Source organism: Pavona decussata, unplaced genomic scaffold, assembly GCF_977016875.1.
Source record: "Pavona decussata unplaced genomic scaffold, jaPavDecu1.1 SCAFFOLD_201, whole genome shotgun sequence".
In the NCBI taxonomy this organism is placed as follows: domain Eukaryota; kingdom Metazoa; phylum Cnidaria; class Anthozoa; order Scleractinia; family Agariciidae; genus Pavona; species Pavona decussata.
The window spans coordinates 524,480-550,646 of NW_028145609.1; the positions used below are offsets into that span (position 1 = coordinate 524,480).

The 26,167-nt window shown below is 37.9% G+C and overlaps 1 protein-coding gene across 3 annotated transcripts; it reads right to left on the minus strand.

Annotated features, from left to right (window-relative positions):
• Nucleotides 1-408: 408 nt before the first annotated feature.
• LOC146461174 (uncharacterized) lies at nucleotides 409-19,094 on the minus strand. 3 transcript variants are annotated; one of them, XM_085087237.1, is made up of 19 exons: nucleotides 18,922-19,094; nucleotides 14,901-14,977; nucleotides 14,237-14,632; nucleotides 13,559-13,755; nucleotides 11,972-12,092; nucleotides 10,786-11,001; nucleotides 9,768-9,995; nucleotides 8,806-9,030; nucleotides 8,193-8,358; nucleotides 7,669-7,886; nucleotides 6,857-7,041; nucleotides 6,145-6,201; nucleotides 5,804-5,929; nucleotides 5,565-5,690; nucleotides 5,164-5,343; nucleotides 4,097-4,308; nucleotides 3,483-3,523; nucleotides 2,704-2,800; nucleotides 409-2,057 (listed from the first exon to the last, which is right to left on the minus strand). In XM_085087237.1, the coding sequence occupies exons 2-19, from the start codon at nucleotides 14,956-14,958 to the stop codon at nucleotides 1,868-1,870; spliced, it is 3,039 nt and encodes a 1,012-aa protein (XP_084943363.1). In that variant the 5' UTR covers nucleotides 14,959-14,977; nucleotides 18,922-19,094; the 3' UTR covers nucleotides 409-1,867. The 3 variants fall into 3 exon arrangements, with proteins under 3 accessions (XP_084943363.1, XP_084943364.1, XP_084943362.1); XM_085087238.1 differs by lacking the exon at nucleotides 18,922-19,094 and adding an exon at nucleotides 17,010-17,181 and having other exon boundaries at nucleotides 8,202-8,358; XM_085087236.1 differs by lacking the exon at nucleotides 18,922-19,094 and adding an exon at nucleotides 17,010-17,181.
• Between the last annotated feature and the right edge of the window lie 7,073 nt (nucleotides 19,095-26,167).

Consider the following 26,167-nt stretch of genomic DNA (forward strand, 5'->3'; position numbering starts at 1 on the left):
TGAGGGTACCACCCAACATTATTACCTTTACCACCAGAAGATGTGTGTGATAGGGAACCGATAGAGTAGAAAAACGTCTATGAAGCCTGTCTAGATTAACCCGATATAGTGTAGTGGGCTAGAGATATGCACAATCATGGTTTCCTCACAAAATTGAAGATAAGCGTTTCCCACACAGCCACAGTTGGGACTTACGTACAATATGGTTAGAAAATTGACCCATTTCCTCGCACTGTATAATTTAGAAAACTTCAAACAAGCTCAGTTCTGCAAAGTGGTAATGCACCAGAGTTTAGGCTATAATCTAGAGCAACCAACAAATATACGCCTTGTGATGGGCATTCGTTTTTGGTGCGTCATCACTATGGAACGCTTTATCCGACAGCAAGAAGCAGAAAATTATTCACATTTATGTAATGCAATTTTAAGTCGCTTTTATTTAGGAACTGCCTTTCGATTAAGATATAATATAAAGTTGTAAAATTGATGATTATTTCATTCCTTGTAGGATTACTATCTCAACTTAATTTTTCGTTTTATTTTAATTATATTAATTTTAATAGTAAAATTAGTTTTTATATTTAATTCCTTTACGAACGATTCGTTATTAAAAATTGCTCACCCGAACTCTATTTTAGATTCTATGTGTGCCTTGTGTGCTTATTTCGTATACACGAAGCAATTTCAAGGGGTTTTTATCTCCACCAAACTCTTCCTCGAAGAGTTTACCACTGTACAGCGTAATCCAAAGATGCTTGCCTTGGCTAGGAGCTATATACTGAAAACTCCTCTCAATCTCAGCTCTATGGAAGAGCTCGAAAACACTACGACGCAGAATTATCCGCCAGAATTTAAAAGGAGTTCAGATGAGCCATTCTACTAAAACTATCGCAATTCTACTTTCAAATGGGAAACCTTTTTCTCAGAAAAACACTGTAATCTTGCTATTATGCAAATATAGTGAAGCAAGTTACGTGACAAATGCTGGCAGAATACAAAGGTTATATGGCGTAAACACTCGTAGCGCCTCGGGTTCCTGATTATAACGATACTCAGGCCACTAACAGTTAACTTACATGTACATCTTTGGGCAATCTATATATATATATGATCACCTAGATAACATTAGTTATAAGGGCTAACGTTCTCCTAGCACAAGTTGCTTGTCAACCAGAGTACTTCAGTCTCACAGACTCAGTTAAAACTCAAACAGTCATCACTTTCAAAAACAAAAAGTGGCATATCAAAAACTATCAGGCAAGACGTGGTTCACTTGAGCAACCTTTGAAATCTACAAAATCAAGTTCAATAAATGTGAAATGACTACTGCAATACTACCAATCAACACGTGCATGTTAAAAAAAAAACGCTATAAAACCACTAGGGTGGGAAGAAAGGATTCCTGTTTCTGGAAGATACATGGGTATAGAAATGAAATAATAATTATATAACCAAAAAGCATTTTAACTACAAAAGGCTTCTCATTCTCGACAGACTGCACTGGAAGTGTGTGTATGGAAAATTGCCGGACTCACAACTACAATGTATCTAGAAATAAAATTATTATCTTACAAAAATTTATTGATTTATTGATTAATTAATTAATTTATTTATTCAGTATGTTTTTGTGAGGGGCACAGCGACCTTCCGAATGCGGCTGACAATAACCCATACTTAAACTTAATAATACTAAAAGCTTGTCTTTCCTAGTACAATGCGAATTCATAATCCACGAATGTATTCTTGTCCAGTATGTTTTATATGATTATTACTACTATTACGTACGGTCTACGTGATTTTCCAATATCCATTTGCATGTTTAATTTATAAGGCATTCCTGAGTTATTTAAGGTAGCAGTTTTACATGTTACAATGTACTCTCCTCAGCAGCAGTAACTGCAGGGGGCACATTGTAGTAAGGACTGGTTTCATCGTGCTTGCTGACATCCAAGTAAGGCACATCCTTCTGCATTATCATTTCCAGTTTTTCAATCAGCTGAAAGAAACTGGGGCGAGTAGATGGATTTTGCCTCCAACATTCGGTCATCAGTTCATATCTGTTGTGGATAAAAAAAAATAATGAAGTTTTTACGATAGTGATTTAAATTGTGAAAGAAATAAGATGTTATGATTTAAGCCTGGTGAACAATGCGAATGATAAGATGTATTTTTCTTCAGTGAGTGACGCAGGCATGCTTGGACATCCTTCATTCAGTTAGGATTTGATATCGATGCTCGGTGTATGCAAGATTTTTGTCACTTTAACGTAGTTTAATCGCCTAGCTCCAAGGTGTCTTTTGTAGCCCAGTGGGAAAAAAAACCGAACTATTAATCGGAATGTAATAGGTTCGACTACTGTTTGAAGAACTCGCATTTTCTTTTCCGAGTATACCTGTATCACAGACTGAAAAAATACATATATCATGCTTGAAGTTATACCCTATCTAGATCTGTACATGCAAGCCCGGTATAGGCAAAGCTGGCCAGGGTGCAGTTTTTCTGCAAAGTATGTGAACTAATTGAACACATGTTGCCCTCAACGTGCAAGAAAACCTTATCAACAGAAATCTGATGCAATAAACGAAAGTGGAATTATAGAGCAAATGTGCAATGCATGCAGTATGTCTCCCCCTTGCCATGGCATCTCATGGCTTGGAGAGTTAAATTTTGATTCTAGATTGACCGAGGTTAAGATTTACTTACACTTCATCACAGCACATTTCAGGCCTTTGCATTCGATAACCAGTGCTCAGTATTTGATACAGCTCTGTATTGGTCAACAGGGGGTATGGTGCACCTCCTAAATTGCACGAGAAATTATGTAAGTCATCGGATTATTAGAGTTGGCTACAAGTTCTGCGACCGCCAGTGGGAGGGGAACAGTTATTTTGTTTGGAAGTCACTGCTTAGAATGTATATCTTCCGCCCTCTGGCCGTTTTCTCAGACCCTTTTCCCCCAAATTAGCATTTGTAGGTTCATTGAGCCCTTGCTAAAATCTCCCATCATTTATTTGTTACAGGGACACAACTGACATCACTCCCATTGTAAGAACATTTATGGATGAACATTGACAACTCTGACAAAAGCAAAAGCCATCCAAATATGCACCGAGAACCGCAATAATCCAGTGAGGTCACAGGTAACTTCAGATATCCCCAGACAGGTTGAAAGGGGTTGGTATTCCCTCCTCCCTCCTCGTCTCCGCCCTCTTCCTGTGTACGTGCAAACGCGCAGGGTTAATTAAAAGCTTTAAGAAGAAACAAATACCTTTAAGGAAGGTTATTTCTGATAACCTGTGGCTAGATTCGCCCTGCTTAGTTAAGATGTTTTCAAAGTAAAGCCTATTATTGAACTGACACTCCGCCTGTAGCCTATTGTTAAAAACAACACTTAAGATATATCTCAACTTAAGAGGGCTTCTTGAAACTCGCCCCCGCCGGAATGTGATCTTATATTTACAAAACATGATTGGCTTACGTACCCAAGGTGGCCATTTCCCACAGAAGAACACCAAAGGCCCACCTATGAAGATAAAGGAAGCAGAAGTTATATTGTCGCTATGGTAATCTGTTATGTCAAGAAAATTATCATGCCTTGTTTGCTAATTATCAGGGATTTGTTTGACACTATTATTATGCTATCAATCGATAAAAAACATTAGTATTGATTCATCAAAGTGTAAGTGCGTGAAAGTCCTGAAATTGCAAGCCACCTTAAGTGGGGAAGCCGTTACCATTTATGAAAGAGGGTGAAGATTTCTATCAGCTCAAATGCTAAAGAAGTTAAAGCTTCCAGGGTCGAAGGCTACTCCGTTGTAAGTCTCAACTTCCACAAAGAGCACCTGCCCTCAATACTTTCAATACCAATCCATTATTGTTCAATTTGTTATTCGACGAATGATCCGACCTTAAAGGTACGATGAAATCCTGTTTTCTCTGATTGGTAGATGCCAGGGAAATGCAAATAACTAGGAGCTCATTTAAAACTGCTCAGGGTGCAATTTCCGATTGGTGAACAGTAAATTTGCAAGAGAACCATAATGCATAGGTGATAACAAGGTAAATTTGAAATGACTTCATTGGAAAGTCCACTTACACATCGCTCTTAATAGTGAAAGTGCCTTCATACAGTGCCTCTGGTGCCATCCATTTCACTGGCAGCTTCTTTGTGTTTTCAGAACTGTAGACATCCTCATAAATTTGGCGCATCAGCCCAAAATCTGAAACTTTCACTTTGTTATCACAGCCAACAAGGACATTGCGAGCTGCAAGGTCACGATGAACGAAACCTTTTTCGGCAAGGTGATTCTGGCAAAATCAAGAAAAATATGGACATTAATTTTACAGCCTAAATGACTGCAAAACCAAATTATATGTAATCCTACCTGTTAAATGTTTTAACTTGTCTAATAATAGTCAAAGATATATTTCTCAAGTGACATATAGTTTGCAAATGATTTTGGAAACTTCAAAATGGAAGAGTGTTTTCCTGTTCAAACAGACGGACAAATCAGCGTTGTTCTCAAAAAGCGGTCCTGGACAGCAACATCCAAGTCGTTCTTTCCGTCAACATCCAGTACGCTTTTTGAGGGAAACTATGGAAAGTTTTAGTAACTTTTATTTCGCACGAAAAAAGATGCATGGAATTAGTTCACGTTGGACTGTTCTGCGAAGTTCGCAGGTGTGTCCACAGTAATGCCCACAGCCCAATATATTGCATATTACGCTTGTATATGCCTTCGAAGTAGTGGTTAATGTTTAGTATACGTAAATGTCGCACCTCCATACTTATTGAATAGCTACTGTGATCGGTTAAATTTGATTACGTTATGCGATGGTGTTCATACGCGTTTAGACACTATCAGGCAACAAAGTGCATCCGGCATTTAAGCCTCCTGGGAAGACACTACCCTCCCACCAAGAAGCCTCCTTATTTATTTTATTAATTAATTAGGAACCAGCTTGAGTTCACAGAATATAAGACTTGTTTGTTTATTCCTATTGTCATTTAATATCACTCTTTGGCCGAAAAGTCAAAATGTCAGTTTCAGTGACTTGTTTTTTCCTAAGAAACATTTGGTCTTGTGCAATAAACTCAAAGAGTTTCTGGCTCTGGACTATAGATCACATAGATTCCCTTTGGCAAAGGAAGGGAATAATTACCATTCCCCTTGCGATTTGCCAGGCAAAGGAAAACAGCTGTTGCGTGGTAAAAAGGCCTGTATCTTCATCAGGAACCTCCTCAAGAGCTGAAAGCAACGTATTCACAGAAGGGATACTTTCCTGAGATCCTGATGGAATTGAAGGCAACTCTTTTTTAGGGAGATGTGCACATTCACCATTCTGAAATTTGCAAACAAAAAAAGACTGTGTCAACCATCGTGGTAATTAAGATATTTAAGCGACAAGACAATAGCACATGGTGCTCAAAGATGCTTGTTTATAGACTAAGATAGTCCACATACGATCCAAATTATGTTTTCCAAAATAAATAAATAAATAAATAAATAAAAAAATAAATAAATGCTGTGACCCAATATGATCAATATAAGTCCAACGAGTACCTCGGGGAGATTTTCTGAAGGCAAAGGGATGCCGACAATAGCGTCACTTTCATCTTGCATTGGAGTCAATTCCACCTTCTCTGGAATTTGATCTTCCTCAGCCTGTTTTGGGGAAGCTTTGCTTTCCTGTATAAAACAAAAGTAACTTTCTTACAATCTAACACTATTTTTTTCGCCTTTACTGTATATTGAATCAAAATCTACATTCAGGTAAATTTCAATGTACAATATATTCGTACCTCGGAGAGATTTTCTGATGACAAAGGGATGTCGACAATAACGTCACTACTTTCTCGCACTGGAGTCAATTCCGCCTTCGCTGGAATCTGATCTTTCTCAGCCTGCTTAGGGGGAGCTTGGCTTCCCTGTGCAAAATAATTAAGTGAAAGAATAATACAATAAGAAACAAATAAAAGTAGGAGTGAAACTTTACATCAACCAAGTGACGATTCCTCCTGGCCAGCGGGGGAGGGTGAAGTGTAAGCAAAGGTCAGTCATTCAGTTACACGCCGCGAAAAACTTAAGACACTAAATCGAAATAAAGTTAAAGGTGCAAGTTTAAAAGAAAAGGTATACTTACTTCTCCTTTTTCCAAAACATCTTTGTCATCATAATTCTCATGGTTCTGTTCATTGATCTAGAAAGCGATTATGATTAGCAAAGTTACATGTAAGTCAGTTAAAACAATTGTGTTGTAACGAGATATCATGTGGGATTCATCAATGTCAAGTGTTTTGAGAAAAGGTTGAGCCGTAATCTAAACACAATAATCAAAGCAAATGGCATACTAAATTAAATGAGAGAAATCAATCAATCAATCAATCAATCAATCAATCAATCAATCAATCAATCAATCAATTAATCAAACAATCAATCAATCAATCAATCAATCAATCGATCAATCGAGCAATCAATCAATCAATCAATCAATCAATCAATCAAACAATCAAGCAATCAATCAATCAATCGATCAATCGAGCAATCAATCAATCAATCAATCAATCAATCGATCAATCAATCAATTAATCAATTGATAAATAAATAAATATCTCATTTGATTTACATATGTTTACAGAACTTTCTATCTGTTAGGAAAAATAAAAACGAATTTACATGATATGTCCAATCAAGTGTGGAAGCCGCGAAAAGAACCAAATTGTTAGACAACTGATCTCCAATTTCAAGATGGTCTTGAGAACACCCCCCCCCCCCCTCCCAGAAAAAAATAAACAATTAAAATAAATTTAAAAAAAAGTCAAGGAAAACTGTCACTAATTTTCGATATTTCCTACCATTCTTCTCCGACGACGCAACCACTGCAACATGTCACCAAAAGGAACGTACTCTATCACCAGGAACATATGTTCCTGATGAGTACAGCAGCCAACAAGGGACACAATATTCTGGTGAAAGCCCAACAGCTTCATCTGGTCAATCTCAGCCTTGAACTCTTCCTTCTGCGCTTCAGTTGCATCATCTAAATACAAGTAAATATCACAACTTGACGTATCCCTGTCCAAGGCGGGATCATATTCTCTTATTACCTTCCCCCTTCCCTGCTTGCACAAAAGAAAGGCAATAAAAATGCGCAGTATAAATTTAATTTTGCATGTTGATTGCAAGCGATGTGCATGCGATCAAAATCGACTTTAAAACTTATTACACTGACATAGAGAAAGCTAATTAATTAACCTGAACGTCAATGGCCATTCCAGTTTGGCGAAGCGTTTTCTTAAAGACACTAACTGTACAGTTTTTTCCCTTAAACCAGGAGAGGGATTGCCCAAAGGTACCCTGCACAAACCGTTATCGCGAAGATGGGCAAAGTATCAAATAAACAGTTTATCGCTCCTACACCAAAAGGATAATGACGAACCTAACCAAACTCTCACACACCGATCTGATCCATACAAATGAATTACCATTAAATCCCCTTTTTAAATAGAACTTTTCGTATATAATCACTTGTTCCCTTTCCAAGAAATTCGTTTAAATCTTCACACTCATATGCGGCGATGTCAGGGCGTTATCTGAAACTGTCTTTCTTTTATTTTTCTCCGTTGTTGTTGTTCTTTATTTGTTTTCAATATTAATTTCAAATTACCTTTCAAAACTTTGACAGCAACTACCCGGCATGCTTTCTTCGGGTCCTCAGCCTTCTGCTTTCCATTTTGAAACAACTCAATTCCTACTCTTCTTTTGAGAGTTGCTTTGTAAACCACGCCGAACGCCCCTCTCCCGAGCTCTTCGTCGTACTCAATTTGCTCAGCAAGAATCTCCCACTTGTCAAGGGGAACGATTTCACCCAGGGAACTAGGTAATCTGAAGAAAAAAAGCAGCAAATAATTGATTGATTCGAACAAGGTCAAGCAAACAATGCGATGACTATAAACGTATTTTTCTGTGCTGTATTTGGTTACTTCTTTCAAACCCTTGAACACTCCGATACCGGATACGAGAGTTTTTCTGCCTATTGGATGCTGATAATGCAAATCCTCGTTCCATAGAATAACCGGCTGGCTGTTCCATTAGCTATTTCAGGTCTATCCCTTGCATCGTCTGTGTGTAATGCTCCATTTAGTGCAATTAATCAAGTTTCGTGCAAAACAGAGATTACGCAGGACAAACAATTTAAACCTTTCAATATTCTTGGGATGAGATTTCCTGTAGCACCAGATGCCAACAACAACAGAAGCCGACAGCAGAACTGTGGAGGCAACACCAATCGATATGTAGGCGACTGTATTCATGAAAGGCAAGTCTGTTTGTGGAGGGACGTCATTGTTGCTCTGTGCTGTTCCCGGAATGGAATAAAAATGATGGGTTATTAACAGAAAGTGACCACACCGTTAATGTTAGGAAAATCATTCAAAAGTCACCGATGATAGGTTGGAATTTCATTTGCCCCTATTTTTCAAGTTTCAATCCATCCGCGTATTAGCCATCCGCAGTCAAAGTTAATTACATTTTTAATCTGAGCACTCTCAGCTGGTAACTGTTAACAAAACTCGACAATTATTTCAATATTTGAATTCATACAAATATCGGTTTTCTGTCTTTTGAAAGATGCATTAATAACAAGTGAAATTGCTACTTTAAAAAAGGTTCCTGATTCATTCGATTTCGAACGCTTCATCTACTTATTCAACGCCCGTGAAATAAAGGTCGATGTCCAAACTGGGCCTTAAAAATAATAGAATATTATTAGGGAAGATAAAATTGTAATATTACTCTGACGAACCTTTATTACACAACTTCCCATCACAGCAGTGCCTCAAATAACCGTCCGTGTCAGTCCTATTGCAGAGATTTTGTTTTGTGCATCCATATTTGAAAAGTTTTTCAGCGTTTGAACTTTGTTGTTTCCACCCATAATAGCATTGGCCATCGTTGAAAATACACCGACGGTCTGAGCATTCTGCAGAGGTCTTGGGATTGTCACATTCGTAACATCTGAGTCCTGAATCTAAATGAATAAGGAAATCAAGATAAAGGTAAACAGTTTGTAGTCAAAATGCGCTTTTAGGGACACCATTTGGAAATAGAAAAAGGTAAAGTGATTATGTAAACAATGTATCCATATGAAGAGGGTCGTTTTCAGCAAAATATACCGATCGACATCGAGTAAAACGCCAGTCACTTGTCCACGGATGAAAGCCGCTGTCCTGAACGTGAGATTTCGTCGTCTGATCATTGGTTCCCATAACAATAGCTTACATAATTTGTGACAGGGTCATCGTGCTGCAGCAAGTTTCCAGCTAGTGTCAGCCTGTGGACTAATTATTTTGACTGTCAATTATTTGAGCCAAATTCTCATGGTTAAAAAAAGAAAGAAAAGAAAAGAAAAAAAAAAAACGGAATGGAATAAACAAAGCCGAATACGGGGTTTAAGATGGAAAACCCTGAAATCGGACAGGTGATAATCTTCGTTTATTCAAAAAATTTGAGCAAACTCTAAATAAAAATTCGTAAACGGCGCTAGTTTTCTTGATGAGCACCTTTTTGCTCTCAGAGCAAATGTCCAAATATTGGTTAAAATAAAAATAATAATAATAATAATAATAAATAAAAATTAAGATACAAGGCCAAAACAAGAAAACTTCGTTTTTAATTGCTTTTGCATTTTAGGCATTAAAATATATTAAACATCCTTAGGATTTAGGGATGTTTACCGTAATATAAGGAAAAGGAAATGTTTGTTACCTGTATTGCATAGGTCATCACTACAGCAGTCTACAGTCCTTTCATTGGTTTGCTTGCACTTGTCACTTGTAGTGCATCCTTTGTAATAAGTTGACGGAGTTCCACGGGTTATTTTTTTATGTTCCATTTTGGCACATTGGTGCACGGGTATTGGGCAGTTAACTGTTGTTTGTTTTTCAATGCAGTCATCAAACGATATGTTGCTTGAACACTGATAACAGGAGATTTCTAAAGAAAAAAGGTATTCATTAAGAAGTGGAATACTAACTGAGAAAACAAAAACAAAACAAAACAAAACAAAAAAAAAAACAAATCTGAAAAAAAAGTCACTGACTGAGGTAATGGTGACATGACATGAAAATATGTCTTCTCGATACCACTTTACATCAGCAAACAGGTATAGTGTATTCAGTTCATACTGCATTACAAAATAAAGTAGTTTCTCAGGTACAGTGAAGGACTTTTTAGAGAAGCAAGGCTCTTGAAAGCAAACACAAAAACATCCACAATGAGATGGGAAGGAAACTTCCTCTGCCACACAATACCACTTGTTTGATATTGCCCTTAAACCTGGACGTGCTTACTAGTTTAATGCTGGAGTGCTTCTTTCGAGAGACTATTTGCCAAACAGTTACCCGCGGAAATTGATGTTCTTAAAACAAATATAAGCCCGAGAAGCGAAGCTTCGAGAGCGCATATGCTAGTTTTAAGAACATCAAATTTCCAAGGGGAAAATGAAGGGCTTTCAAAGCGCGCCTGGCGTTAACAATAACGCCATTTCTAAAACCATAACTTCTCGACCCTCATCAACAAACTTCTGATAGGTTTGTAAATGTGGGCCTTAAAGACGTTTTGAACTACAGGTACTTAAGCAAAATGCTGCACTCACGTTTCAATATGTTCTGCAATTCATTTGCCAGATTTGTAAGATAACTGAACTCAATGGAAGCCACGTTGGGTTATGAGAACCTACATCATTCTTGCCTGTTTGTGCTATCGTGTACTTTGTTAAACTTACCTTTATTGCACAGTTTACCCTCACAACATTTCAAATTATTGTTTTCATTCCGTCTGCACTGGTAAGCTGACATACAGCCTTGAACTGTGACTGTGCCATTCTCTGTTTTGTGACTGTGTTTGAAACAAATATTTTCTGGAAATGGACAGTTGACTGACCAGTCAGAAGATGACGCATTGGAAGACACATTGCTTGGCCGTTGATAACAGTAGTTATCTGAAAAGAACAGGCAGACGTACGGTTATTTCTTTAAATTCAATAGCACATGTCAAGGAAGGACAAACACGTTACCAAAATGTAAATAAGGGTTATGTTTTAGTTATTGGCAATAAGAACAAAATCAAAACGCTTTTCTAGGGGCACTTCGTGATGTTGAAAGAGGTTTTGAACCTTGACCCAGTCGTTCAACTCCCGATTGAGGTAATCCAGAGTTAATGTGAAGTTTGATTCGAGTTTAACTACAAATTATCAATGATTGGTCAAAAAGATTTATGTTCCTCATTTTTAACTTCCATGAGCTTGGACAGCTTAAAAAAATAGTTTTTGACAAGCAAGATGAAAACCTCGGTTAACTGTTAATCGGAGATAGGCGTTAATCGACTTTCGAACAACCTAGCTTGGTAGAACTGGTTAATCAATAACCAAACGACGTCACGTTCTCATGTCTTTTGTTTGGCAAAGACGCATCTATTTGTTTACATAATGCCTCTACCTGGGCCTGAGGCTGCTATCTACTGAAAAAAAAATATCCCTTGTTTCCGGGCTGAGAGTTGATTGAGAGTCGTCTATTTGAATTCAATCAAGGAGGCACTCTCTAGTTCTTTTACATGAGATTGTGTGCAACCCGGTTTCTGTGGACGAGGCGTTCTTCACCACCAAAATCGACTTGGGTGGACATCTATATCCTGGAAGTATGAAGCTCCGAATTTTAGGTGTTGGAAATTTGCCAGTTTTGCATGGCGTTACCAAGGCTGAAAGTTAGCAAAGAACCTTTGTTACTATTAGTAGTTCAATTACTATTACACCATAGTGTTTTGTCTACTCAGTGAAATGGCGGCCGATCACGTTATATGGGTTTTATGAAAGTGAAGGCATCATTAATTCAAATACTCAGTCTAGATTCCGGTAACATTTCCTCTATTAAAGTGTAATTGCGAGGATATTTAGTAATGTTACGAACTAGTACCTGGAGCTTGCTTTTCACATATATAAAAACTTCGTGTTGTGCAGCTCTCTTTATCCGTCTGACCATCACCAGTTTTCATTTTCATACAGTTACCATTGTTTTTTTCGTCGATCCACACATGCTATTAACAGAGAAAAAGTTTATTATTTAAGGAACCTGGATAATATTGTCATTGATTCAAACTTAAATTCAAGTTTTCAAACCTTAAAGCAATCTTCAACTCGTTCATTACCTAGGTAAAGGCACACCATTTTTAATAAAATTTATTTGAGCTCAAACAGTGAAATTAACTTCTTAATGCTATCACGGTGAGTTTCTTTTGTTCTCTCAACCAATAATGCGAGACGTTGCAAACGGTGCAGGTCGCCCAAAGTAATGTTCTTGGATAGCTTTAAATTACTACAGAAATTTGTCACCATAATCGCTAGTTATGTTCTAGTCCAATTGCAGTCACTTCAGTGATTCTGAAAGTGAAATTAAAAACATTGCTCTTAATGTATGTTTGTGACACGTAAGTAACAGTAGCCGTTAACTTTCTGAAATGGAGAATTTAGAGGGCTAAAATATACTTAGCCACCTGCTCTAAGCCAATAACAAAGAAGGAAATAAAGTAGCCAACCAATCAGAACTGAAAACCATTCAACTGTTCGTGCCGTTTTCTTGCTTGTTTAACTGGAAGTGCTGCGATCTACAAGGAAATTGTTTTGAGCTACAAAATGGCTGAAAAACCAAACGAAGAGGCAAATTCTAATTCGTCTCATCTAGATGCAGAAGCCTTACAGAAACTTGGAGACGATGGTGGAAATAATTCCAGTTGTAGTTCCATGGCCGGAGGCAAAGTGAATGTAAATTTCTTTTCGTCGAGCGAAACGCTCTCAGTTTAGCAATTGCACAATTAATTTTAACACTTGTAAGTGACTATTTCCTTGCTATTTGCTAAATTTTGTTATTTTCCTTTTGGAAACTTGGAAGCAAGGATTCTTTTGACAAATTATGTGGTGTTCTGCCAAAGTTTTAAGCTTATGTGACAGTGAAACCTTTTGTACTGAATAAAATAAACTCCGACGCGACGCCGGCAGCGTTAAAGATATCGCTTACTATACTGTATTTGATTCCTTTTCAGAATGGCCTCTGAAATTATTATAATAGTAATACAGTTGATGTTCTTTCGAGTAAATGTATTTTTGGCCCTTCTCAAAACTCATCTTAAAATAAGCCTGTGTCGGGCCGAAGAGGTATTCTCAACTCTATGGTCGTTAACTCTCCCCGAAATATCTTTATCTTAAAGTTTATCAACGTCCCCTCACTAAAAAGCCCATTAACTAAGCCAAGTCTGGTGGCGAAATGGGCAAACAAATTGTACACAGAAGAGCGATTGTCAAAATACCAAAACTGAATGATTTCCCGTCCACCAATGGTCTTTAGTGATGCAATAAATGTAGAAATGACGTTGTTTGAAATCGGTGAATATTTTGTTACCTTCTTAGGTGTCTTTGTCGGTCGTTTCCCTATCAATTTTAATACGTATGAACTGCTAATTCCTTGTAAGCTTCTTATAATTGATATCTGTCAGCTATTCTCACTTACTGTTGTTGTTTTCTTAATGTCTGTAACACCCATGTACACCTCCAGAAAACGCTTCTCGTTTGCGTCATCTATTTTCACCATGCTGCTGTTAGATTTAATGCACTGCTCCCGTGCTACATCCCATTTTTTCACTTCTTCACTTGATTTGTAGCAGGACGAACCATTTAGAAACCATTTATCGGGACAAGCTATTGGACCTAAATGGAAAGTGGACGCAGTTAACTTCCGAGGCACCTCAGTCAATATTAAAGGTTACTTTCCAAAATGTTTGGTTCAAACAGAAATTTCCTAAAACAAATGGACGACGATTACTGTAATTTTTGCCCCAACGTTTTATTTCCACTTTGTTGTCATCTTGTGCCATCATTGCGCCAACACTTAAGTTTTTGGATCTACCAATGATATCGTAACTTTAATTTAGAACGAACCAGAAAATAGCCTTTCCATTTGATACTGAACTTTGAAACTGTTTAATGGCTAATTATATTTTAGGTTTAAAACCGCATCTCGCCTTCAAGAAAACGAAAGGTTGCTCCCCCTACATGCATTGTATGTATGTATCTTCTGCAAAAATTTATGTCCTGCAGGTGTTTGCTTTGTTTTATGAAATAAGTTTTGATCAGGTTATCACGTTTAAACTGCCTATCTTTTTCTAATGCTTTCTTTAGAGCAGTATACCTTTAGGTCTTTCACAGATGAAATGCTCGTTTTCCTTGCAACTGCATTTAGTAAAATTCCAACCATTTCTTGACAGTTCAGCGCAATGGATTTTTCTGTAACTTGAATTGCCGTCGATCCAGTCAGCGAAAACTGAACTATTGAAAGGTGAACCATCACTCCATAGATATCCTCCCTGAGACCAGTAAACCAAGCCAATCCAGGCGTTATGCTGTGAAGACAGGTCCTTCACAAATTCCATTTCCTTTTCATTCGCTATGCTGACGAGATTTGCTCCTAACCCAAGACACACTCTTAAAGCTTTCAGCCAGTCAAATCTGCTTGAGTGTACGTAATTATTCTCCACCTTGTAGCAAGAGTTATTAAACTCTTTCCAAGCATCTGGGCAAACTAAGGCTACGAAATAGACGAAGAATCGATAATATCTCTGTGTCAATTTTTTTTTTTATATCTGTTATGAAAAAAATGAAACTCAAGCTGCAGAAACGTTTTTGACCAAACAATAAGCCCATAAACGGGTTGACAATTTAAGATAGTCAATGCAATAACCAAAAATACATGCACATATAGAAAACAGCAAAATTTTTCTCAACCAAGTCTTAAGCTTAATCTACAAAAGGGATTCAAGAGTTCTGGCTCATTTTATCACACAATAATTATTTACCAGCTTCAGCCATTGATACGCACAGAAGAAGTATAACAAGTGAATGCATCTTGACCATTGTGTCAATGAAAATGAACCTAGAAACACAAGAAGGATAACAATAATAAAAATAAAATAACAAATGAAATATATAATTTTTAAAATTCCAACCTAAATGTTAGGTTTTAGGTAAGTTATGTAAATTTCTGTTGGGGATGCATGAATATTCTCATTTACTACAATGAAGCAAATAATGTACATCTTGCGTACTCCTTCCCGGCTGTACATAATCATGGACCTCTAGTAAGAAAAACTTCCTGTAGTTCTGGCTAAACTTAACTATATTTTCAAAAGCCATTGTTTTAATGCGCATTATTCAGGGGAGCACAGGGGAGAGGTACTTCAAAGAGCTCTTAGCTTACCAGAGTTCAACTGATCTCGACACCTTTACCTTAACCGTTCAGTTAAGAAAATGATGCCTCAACTATGATAGGTAGATATAATGCCAAATGTCATCCCATTCAAGTTAGATTTGAAAAATGGTATCGGTCGACTTTCGAGCATGTGTACTCGTAGTAAATGCGAAATGTTCACTACAGTTTCAGTGAACGGGAGGACTTTGTTGTATGCAGCATACTGATGAAAGAGGCCTAGGATAATAAGAACTAATCATACGATTGGGAATTTGTTGAAGACGGCAAAACAGGATTCAATGTACTTGCGGACGAGATGAAGAAGGTTCGAATTTAAAGCGGACGAAAAATGTGATCTTTAATTTGTTTCCTGACAAAAATGACTGACTTGAAATGTGTTTTAGGATAGAAAAACGCATTTTTCAAATTGGCCTACAGTCCTCACAATCTGCCAGAAAATGAAAGTGAATATTTTCCTTCAGTAGGTGGCTCTGTGATAATTGGTGAGCCAAAGCTGTCTGCTTCTTCCTTAAGGTTAATTTCGCATTATCGATATGTTTTTACCATCTGGTAATACAACATGACTGCTTCCTCATAAACAAACCTGAGCGATCTCACTTACAGCATCATAGGTACGAAGACTGGTTTAGTAAAAGTTTTTTTTTTTTTTTGAAAACTGCAAAACGATCGAGGTTAAGTTAAAACCATAATTTGTTTTGCGTTGCTTATTACATCGGCTGACTGTTTGATCAGTGTAATAGGCGTCTTCCCCTCCAGCTATAGATGCAATTAAATAAATAACTCCTAACCGAAAAGAAATTTAGAATCGTTTACATTTGGGAACATTTTAAAATACTATACACCTTGAAACCTGGGCGAATAGCCATCCCAAAACAATTCAACAGTGAATAAAAGAAATTACAACAGTTTTAACGAGTTCTTTCTTTTCTGGCCGTTAAAAAGCTAAATACAGCAAAGCGAACAATCACGGGCCCATCCAGCTGCATGATATGATTTTTATGTGGTATTTCGCCCCCTTCAAATTTTATGAATTCAATACGATTGGCTCCTCTTTATCATTGTTTCTGATCAGAGGAGATCTCCTTAGTCCCTGTGAACAACTTTTGGCGGAAAATACATGTACACGGGGAGTAAAAATAAAAACAAATTAAAGAAATATTGTAACTACAATTCACCCATTTTTTACTCTAAAAGAAGCAAATTTCGTTAAGTCTTTGCCGGCTGCATGATATTCTTGAACTCAAGCGTACAGAACGACGCAAGGACATTGCATTTGCTTAGCTTAGAAAGCATCACGTAATTTAAAGGATAACGGTCAATTCTTATCTATTCATCAGCGTCATCGAAAGGAGTAAAACCTACCAAGCTAATAATGTCCATAATTCACGTTGAATACAGCTGGATAAACGGCAGACGTTTTCTGCCAAGCATTTTTCTCAGCTTTTAAAACTTTTCTTGTAACTTGCTAACATACTTCAACCGACTACTGTTTAGTAGGGTACGTCCACAATAATGTGTGCTAAAAAGTTATCGCTATCATCGGTTTATTTTACAACTGATAAAGCGATCGAAAATGGTGTATTAATTAACGTTTTTCACCAAGTCTCTATTTTCAAGCTACTGTCAACCCAGTTTGCTTCTCAAAAACGACCTATCCAAAATAAAAACTATCACAATTTGATACTCTTCAACATACCTTCAAGTGAAATTTCATGCTAAGCCATGATATTTAGGGCGCTAAAATAGTTCCCTCGTTGTCCGTAGCTTTCTTATCACTGGTAAACACGGTGCACGCCAGCCGGTATTAAAGGACAGAAATGGAATATTTAAGTATGCCAGCAATGTTCTTCCAGGTTAATTGTCGTATGCATGTATGATCAGACGGACAAATGGCCTGTTTTCGTTTTGATTGTTTCTTTTCTAATTAGGTCTCTAATAGCGACTGCCAATAGTTCGCCTGATAAAGCAATCATTCTTGTATTCTTAGCGATGCATGACGCATCATTATAATATGACAGGTTATCATTATCTTAACGTATGGAAATAAGCTCTCCCGTGACTTCTAATTGCAAAGGTTCTGCACTCGACGATTATGCGTTTTCGAATTTTAATTAAAATGATATTTTAAAAGACAAAAATAGCAATGAAACAGCAGAATATACGGAAAAAATGATTTCTATTTATAGAGAATGAACACGTCCTTATATTTTAACTTTTCAGAGTGTACTTTTAGACTGAATTTCAGCTTCATTTAAGGATGTGTCTCTCATCCTCGTTCTAACAACTTTCCCCCGTTGAAGGCAATCGGTAGATAAGGGTTTCCAGAAGTTGAATTCATCTTCGTCGAGTAATCACGCAATTTGATAGCCAGTTCCAGCTTCTTCATTTTTTTTTTTGGATTATTTTTTCAGCTTGTTCATTTAATAAAAAGCTAAGGAAGGTTGGTGCCGTTACTTCCATTTTTTCCTCACAATGCTGTTTTTTCTCCGCCTAACACAATAACACTTAAAACTTCACTCGAAGAACAGGTTTGCTTCTAACAAGAAACGTGCCCAACAAGATATCAGACGGTAGCTGATAAATAATTCAAACAGTTTATTTTAACGAGAAGGACGGAATCAAACAAGTAAATGAATAAAAATTAGACGAGAATGCGTTCAACACCAAAGTATAAACTTTGACACAAATGATTTATGCTCGCTTTGTTTATTTTTTGTTATATTTTTTACTATTATGTATTTAAATTTCTTTCTCTTATTATTAATATTATTCTTGACTATTTATGACTATTTATTACTTCCAACGAAGTTATACAGCAATGTCTTTATATCGCGAAAATTCCTTCTACCGCGGAATGTCTACTGATTAAGATTTCATGATGTTACTCATGAGTTATTTTTGATATCAGGAAAACGAAAGCTGCCATGTACATTTTTTTTAACTAGCCGCAAATCTTGCTGTCGATTCTTTGCCTTTTAATGCGTGCGTTTTTTGCTCACAATTTATGTTGCCCAATAGAAAGCAATCATGAAATAGAAGAAACAGCATAACTTAATAACTTGCGACGGCTGTTTCGAAAACAAAGCCTTCGAAAAAAAATTTCCTCAGGTTTTATTTTCGCAACTCCTTTAGTTACGTTAATAACAGCAAGAAACGTTCTTTTATTTATTCTTTTACCCGCAGTTCAAACATATGTTTCATATGTTCATATTAATTTATTCACCCTGCATGGGAAAATAACAAAGCCAATATGATCAGCCCTAAGTCGGTTTGATAGCTCTGGTAAAGCACTGCGCCGGTATCGCAGAGGTCTTGGGTTCGAATCCCGTTCAAGCCTGTTTTTGTTTTTTTGTTTTTTGTTTTTTTCAGGCTTTCGTTTTGCCACTGCTTAAGTTGTCGAGGTCTAACATTTACAAGAAGCGACGTAGCTATAAAAAAAAAGACTAATTTCACGAAGAGAAAAGATAATGCAGACATTAAATTTATATTAAACAGACTCAAATTCTAGATTAAAAAGGTGAAATAGTTCATACAGCAGAGACATAGGTTTTCTCTGAGAAATTTCTTTGAAAAAATATTATCATAACACGTTAAAGATTTAAGCTAACCTGCATTGCGTAAACGGCTAGGCGTAAGAACATCTGCTTTGTCTTGGTTGCCTTGTTAGACAGCACTGAAGTTCCAAACACAGCCAGAGTACTTCTTAAAAAAAGAAATTAGCTAAAGGTTTTTCGTCATCTCTCTCGATGTTTTTCTGAATTTACATTAAGTTAATTGATAACTGCTGTGTTTCTGTGACAGGTTATCTTTTAAGTCAATCGTGTCCACCTGGATAACTTCACTTAGACCGTCATTTCAAGTTGACAGTTGAAATATTAGGGTTTTCCGCTTAAGATTACCGTGTACCTTTCAGGGGTGGCTTCAGTTAAACGGATATAGCGCCTCTCAGTTACATCACAGATACCCAAAATCCTATATCAAATTAAAGCTTATAGAACTGGGTATTCAAATATTTCATTACTTTTCCAAGAAAATAAATTTCCAGGTTTTCCGTGAAGTCGAAACTTGAACGTCCAGATCGTCGTTCAAGAGTTCCAACTCAATGCGATTTTTATATTTTGGAAGTTTTTTTTTTTCAGGTCAGAATCCCAAAAGCTTAAAACACGCGTGTCAAGGTTTTCCTTAATTTGATTGTGTTCAAAAGTTACAGAACATTTTTAAAACCATGCGGAGTGAACGCACATGAATGCCTCTCAAGGAAAGAATTTTCAGAATTATCGAATTCCCCGACGCGTCTTTTGTTGATTATATATTTTTCTAGAATCTGGCCAAATTTCACTGAAATCGGCCAAATCGTTGTAACTCTTAAAAGTGTCCGCTCCAAGCGAAAATTAAAGTTCGAGAAAACAGGACTTGAAAAAAAAATTCGCTACACAAACAAGTACCGCCCCCTAACGCCTTTATGGAAAATCAGCCAATCATTTTGCAAGCTACTTTTTCTTCCGGTCACCTCCCGTGAAAATTTTCTTGTAGTTTTACACGTACTCGCGTTCCAGGGTAATCAACTCCTTCACCATTTTGTTGGATATCTGCGGTGTTTGTTGTACGTCGATTTTGTAATCCGTAATCGTTATGAGAAAAACAAAACGAGGACTGAAGCCGTCCTCATGAAGCAAAGCTCTTGGGCCGAAGCAGAAGCGGCAGAGGCGGGCAAAATTATTAGCACAAAGCGCTACGGAAATATCGGGGAACCACCGTAACCGCATGTATTGATCTCAGTCAAAACGAAAATTCTTGTTACTCTTCGAAAAGCCAGCGAATACATCTATTCGAGCGAAATATTGTTGAGAATAGCGCAGTTTCGAGATTGCTTATCGAAAGTTCGGCTGAAAATCGCTCTTAAATAAACGTTCCAACGGTTAATGCTGCAAACAGGAAACAAGTATCCGTTTGTCGCTTGGAAGAAAACGTTTTACTCCATTTAACGCTTTGAAATTACACTAATACGGTAAGTCTTTGTGAAAACACTACAAGGAAAAGCGGCGACTTTCTCTTTACTAGTTATCTTATAGAGACGGCCGACGTGAGAAAAGATCAAGACATAGGAATAATTATGCCTCTTGATTCTTAGCGTTATTTTTCAATTGTTTTTCGTTCTGTTTCCGCTTGCCGAGACTTGTAAGTTTTACGTGCCCGAACACACGATTTAGTGATCTGATAACGTTCAGCCGCAAATAACAATAATAATAATAAAAAAAGGCAGCTCGTGAAGCGCGATTCACGGACTCGCGAATTGCATGAAGCGCATCTCCAAATATTCGCTTGGCTGGAATATTTTAAGACCTTTACCTACTTTAAAGTGTCGCTTAAAGCTATTGTCTTCTTTTATCTCAGTTTCGTACTCAAACAAATGCAAGTTCTTTCACTAAATACAGGATATTCGAAGTGCGGTAACGTGAGGGGTTTAAGACTATAGAAAGACCGTTCGCGCGATTATCACAACGGGTGGTTACACCTGCAGTAATATGCTGTCAATCAGAGTAAAATTTACCTTCCGGTGGAAATCGCTTACATCCCAATTTCTCGGCAAATACTCACTCTTTTTTCTAAAATTCTTTTTTTGTTTGTAAGAACTTACTGGAAAGTTTAAATTTATCTAGAAAAATAAAAATCCAAAAATTTTCTCTCTGAACGTACACGGTAACTTTAAGCCAAATGGAAAGACTTTTACCGCCATACTAGCATATTAGATGCAGTTAAAATAGTGTTTGTTTTAATTGTCGGTAAGGATCACCAAGAGCGTGCAGCGATGCCGGCAGTCTTCGTGACACTCGATGGTCCACTTTTAATCCGTTTTTAGATTCCTCTTTGCTTCTTGAGTTTATTTTCTACCCATCCTTCTCGCGATCTATCTTCCTCCAGAGTTTGAACCACACCTAACAGATTTTAGAATCCTGGGAAACGGCTGAAGTGACGTTTTTGAGACCTTGAAGTAATTAATTTTTGCTTTGACGCAGAGCAAACATCGAGTATTCTGAAAAGTGAACTATAACTAGCCGACTGGAGAGATTGTTGTTTGCAAGCAGCCAACCCCTCAATAACAAGACAGGGAATCAGCGTTCTTATTACTGCTGGTATGTTGATATGCTCACCAGAATCTAGTTTTAGATTCTTGGTTCGATCGTAATGCCACATCCTGGAGAAGGTCTGGGCGGGCAATAAAATCGAGGAAGTCCCGGGTAAACTTTTTCAGCGTCAATTATTGTGCGGAAGATGGGCTGATCTGGGATGGGCCGTGTGGATCAAGTGTTGCCGTGCCTGGTCAGCAAGCCATTTTGAAAGCCCGGAAATCACTTTCTGGAGCTAGGCACGAGTAAAATCGTTTACAAAGAGCGACAAAATATAGCGCTTTTTCCACCACGATTCAGTATCGTTATGAGCTTTAACCAACGCATCGATGATGTCAGAGTTCTAATCGAATATTTTTGTTCAGAGGACTCCCCAAAACGTTCCATATCTCGTTTTCTTCTCAAGGACAGATTATGGAAAGCATGTAGTTCTTGCCTCAGTTGTTGGGCATCTGAGATCTCATCCCAGGAAGTATTGAGGGTGGATAATAAGGGAATGCCTACACCCTAGCTCATTAGGAGATTTCCTTCCCGAGATTTCCTCTTCTGCTGAGGGTCATCCATTCTTCACAGCAAATACTAACTTCTTGTTAATTAGAGCTCGGAGAACACTGCTATGACATTGCTTGAGTGTCTCTGGTAATGGTATTGGCGGTTCCTACGAAGGGCTAAGTATATACTAGTTATGCAATGCTTTCGAGTGGTATACCGTGGGATATTCACAGTATACCACGAGAAAGCACTGCATAACTAATATATCCCACATTGAATTACCTTTCCTGTTCGACGTCTGGTTCCTGGAATTAAAAATTAAGGTCAAAACTGAGGTATTCTTCTTCCATGTTTTAGTTGTTGACAGTATTTTTTTCTGAATAAAAATTTTGACCTGTCGCAGGTTCTTCTTTTCAGAGGGAAAAATTTGTAGGCCGCGAGGAACGCCAGGATTTCTTGTGGAATAATACCCGTTGTACACCGCAGAATATGCAACGGGTTTCTAGCTTCTGATTGGTTGTATTCCATGTGGCATAGGATAAAACGCGATTACCTTCGGTTTGCTGTAACACGAGAAATTAGTTTTGTAAACGGTCAGTTTGTACTGGGTTTATACAATAAAGACACAAACAAGCACAAAAGAAAAGGAAGGAAAACTTTCTCGTGTCAGGACTCCTTGATCGAGGATTATACAATATTTGTGATAGTACGAGCGCTTTCATTGGTCGATAGGTGTGCTTGGACAAGATAATGTAAACACGGTTGTGACCTCACGTTTTCTGTCTCACGCCACGAAAGGAATCGGGAACGTTTGTGCTTGATAGCCCCAAGTGAGAATCGGATGAGAGTTAAGGCCATTGAACTAGGTTCATATGACGAACCTCCTACTTTCTGCCAGGATTTGAATGCCCATGTGTGATATAAAAAAAAATGAATAAATAAAAATGCGTGTTTCCCATGAATGCTGTACATCAGTGTTTAAATAGAGCGGTGGGTGGATTTGAAACAAGATTTTTTTTTTAAGAAAGCGGGTGCAGGGGCATTGAAACAGCTCACGGTTCGCCATGGATTATATCAAGGTCGGTGAACTGCTAAAAGGCAAGTGGTAAGACAATTTAAAGCAGATTTGAACAACGTGGTAGCAGGATGAATTTTTCGTCTAGTTTCGAGTTTTTCCAGGCAAGAGATAAAAAGATCGTCATAATTGGTACCCCCATTGATATCATCGTTAGAGAAGTTCCATATTCGTGCAGCACGTTTTTTTGTTTTTGTTTTTGTTTTTTTATTTTAATTTTTCAGTTTTTGTAGTTTGGTATCTAGTGTGACAGCTGTTACAACTATCTTATCAGCACGTGTACTCCGGCCAAGGTAAATTTTCATCTATATAAACGCCAAGAGATTAGTAGACGCGACATGCTTTACAGAGCTGTCATTTGTGACTAGAAATAGGCTTCTATTTAATATAATCTTTACCTAGATCCAATCAACATAAACTTGGTCTTTGACTCAGTAATGGCATGACTTATTAGAGTCAATTTATTCTCATAGCTGTATCCCCTTAAAGGCCAATTTACACACTTGATGTTCGGAGCAACTTTTGTCACACTGCACCATAACATTTTTCTCAGACAAGGCCGCGACTCAGTTAGCCTCCCTCCCAGTCGTTTTTAGGGGACTCGTATTGAGATAATACAGAGTCCCCTAAAACGACTGCGTGGGAGGCTTCGACTGAGTCAAATCGCCCACTGTAAACCATTAACGATTTTCAGTGCGATTTAAACGCGATATCGCTGTACGCTTTCTGAAAAACTCTTCAGGCTTGTTTCAGGTTTCGATCACGTTCGAAGCTCATACATCATCAAAATTGACATCACGACGACAAATCAAGTTAAAATCACCGCGAATTGACACACGCGATTTAAAACTGAACCTTGAGTGGGCAGTCAGGTTTTAAATGCATTATAATTTTAGCATATGGCGGCCACGCGGCTTTTACTCCAGCTTCCGCTGGCGCTTTTAGTCTTCATTTTCAGCTAGAAATGGACGAACAGTGTTGGATTTCACTTTTTAGGATGTCAATGAGTTAAGGAGTTCAAATTTTGTGCTCGTTTTGGCCAGGAAGCAGTCACAGCTATTGGTAGCGAAATTATATACCCATTGCATCTGATGGAGAACAACTCAGGCGGGATGCAACTACGCTCCTAGTTACCCGTCATTATTTTACTTCCTATTGCTACTTGGAGGGGATATCGAACTAATTCCTCAGTGGTGATATTGAAGATAATTTCCTGTGTGGAATGTGCTCTAAACTTGTCACAAGTTTTACTTTAGCAAAAAAAAAAAAAAAAAAAAAGCTAATGCTGACCGAATCAGAGAGGAATTAAAAGATCTGGCTGATAATGTCACTTCGAATTCTGAGAGTAAAAAAGTTGATGAGAAGTGGAATGAATTTGAACTTGGTGTACGTGGCATTATGGACACTAACATCCCACATAAGATGTCCACTTCACCCTAAAAATAACAACAAAGCCAAAAGATCTGAAATCTAATACACTGGCAACAGTTTCGGGTCAACACGAAATGTATTCACCACAGCCTTAAATCGGCCAGAGATACTTACTTGTATAACTCTCTTGGAGAAGCTATTGAACAAAACCCAAAGCGCTACTTTTTTTGTCTTTTTCTTTGTAAAGTATCACTGTACAGTTTTTGTATTACAATACTACTCAGAGGAGGTTGGACAGCAGTTCGCAAAGCATCACGGAAGCAGTTCTCGTTCTGGCCCATGTGCTCTCAGCCGTCGAGTGGTAGAGATCTCGCGCATGGATGCGTTCGACTTCCAAGAAGATCAGTGCCATTTATTTGAAGGCAACAGCCTTATTTATCTGCACTGCTGCGACTTTTCTTATTGTTTTTCGTTTACTGTGCCAAGTTTACCGTTTTTTGAGGCTCAATGGACTCTTCGGACATTTCAATTTTTTTCATGGTACGGGAGAAAGACGCATGTGTATTCTCCCGCTTAGCGAGCCATTGCTATTGTCTCTATCTCAAATTCACATTTACATTAGGTGAATTCAAGTTCATAGCTTATATTAATATTGAATATAGTAAAAAGGAGTCTGGGAAAGTCCTTCACACAGTATTTTAAATTATTCCAGAAAAGGTCCAATTGACCCTTAGGCCAATTTGGAGCAATTTAAACAGCTCACTGTTGATGTTGTGTGTATTTCCATCGTTGAAACTTGCAACTGCCAGGTACGTCTGACCTTTGTACTCAAATGACACGAGTTCAGTCGCTCCATAGGTTGAAAACTCTATGTCTTTGATGAACTGGGATCCAGAGAACCGATAAAGAGCTGAAGAAGTGGCGTAACCTTGAGAGTCGGCATGAGCATTAGCAAAACTAAGGGACGCTTGACCGCATATGTGAAATCGATACCAATCTGAGGCTCCACGAGTGGGAATGGTCTGGAACTGAACCAAGTTGCTGCCATCCCATTTGTAAATGGGTGAGTCGAGGTTGTATTTATACTCGTTTTTATACTTGTTATACTCGTGGTAATTAGCAATAGCGAGGAATGTTTTACCATTGTGTTTGAGGGACGTCTCATCTTAGGCGCCAGAAGTCTGGACAGACTGCAGCTTGACAAACCTGTTCACTGACCACTTGTATACAGAGGAATGGACAGAAAATCCCTTACTGGAGCTTTCGTGGTCTGCAAAAACAATGAAAGTTTCATTGTTTGTAACAAACATCGTGCTTGCCATAAGGTTGTCAGTTCCTATCTCCTGGAATTTTTTTAAACTGGTTGTCCTTCCACTTGTAGATGACTGAGTTTAAATGTCTCGTGTTCGTGACGGTAAGAAACAGGTCGGGAAATGTTTGAAAGAAGTTGAAAGAGGTTGCTCCAACTGTGGCAATATCTTGCCAGACGACAAACTGTTGTCCATTCCACAGATAAACAGCAGAATTCATGTAAAATGAACCTCCATTATAGCGATTAGCAACAGCGAAATAATGTTTGTCGGCGATTGTAAAATATTCGATGTCGGGTACACCAGCCCTGTTAATGGTCTGATGCAGAGTTAACTTTCCAGTTGTATCGTTCAGTTTGTAGATAGGAGATTTTGTGTTGTAGCCAACGTCATCAGCATGATAGTTAGCGAAGGCGAGAAGCAGGCATCCATTGATATTGAACTGGTCAACAGCGATAGCACCTTTCGTTAGCAGATC

Bases quoted from the DNA above. Each gene is read 5' to 3' on its own strand.
- LOC146461174 (XM_085087237.1), bottom strand. From the start codon at position 14,958: ATGGTCAAGATGCATTCACTTGTTATACTTCTTCTGTGCGTATCAATG. The intron at 8,359-8,805 runs GTTCGTCAGAGT...TTCCGGGAACAG, and splicing joins TGGGAAGTTGTGTAATAAAG to CACAGAGCAACAATGACGTC. The intron at 5,344-5,564 runs GTACTCGTTGGA...TGCAAATTTCAG, and splicing joins CTTCAGAAAATCTCCCCGAG to AATGGTGAATGTGCACATCT.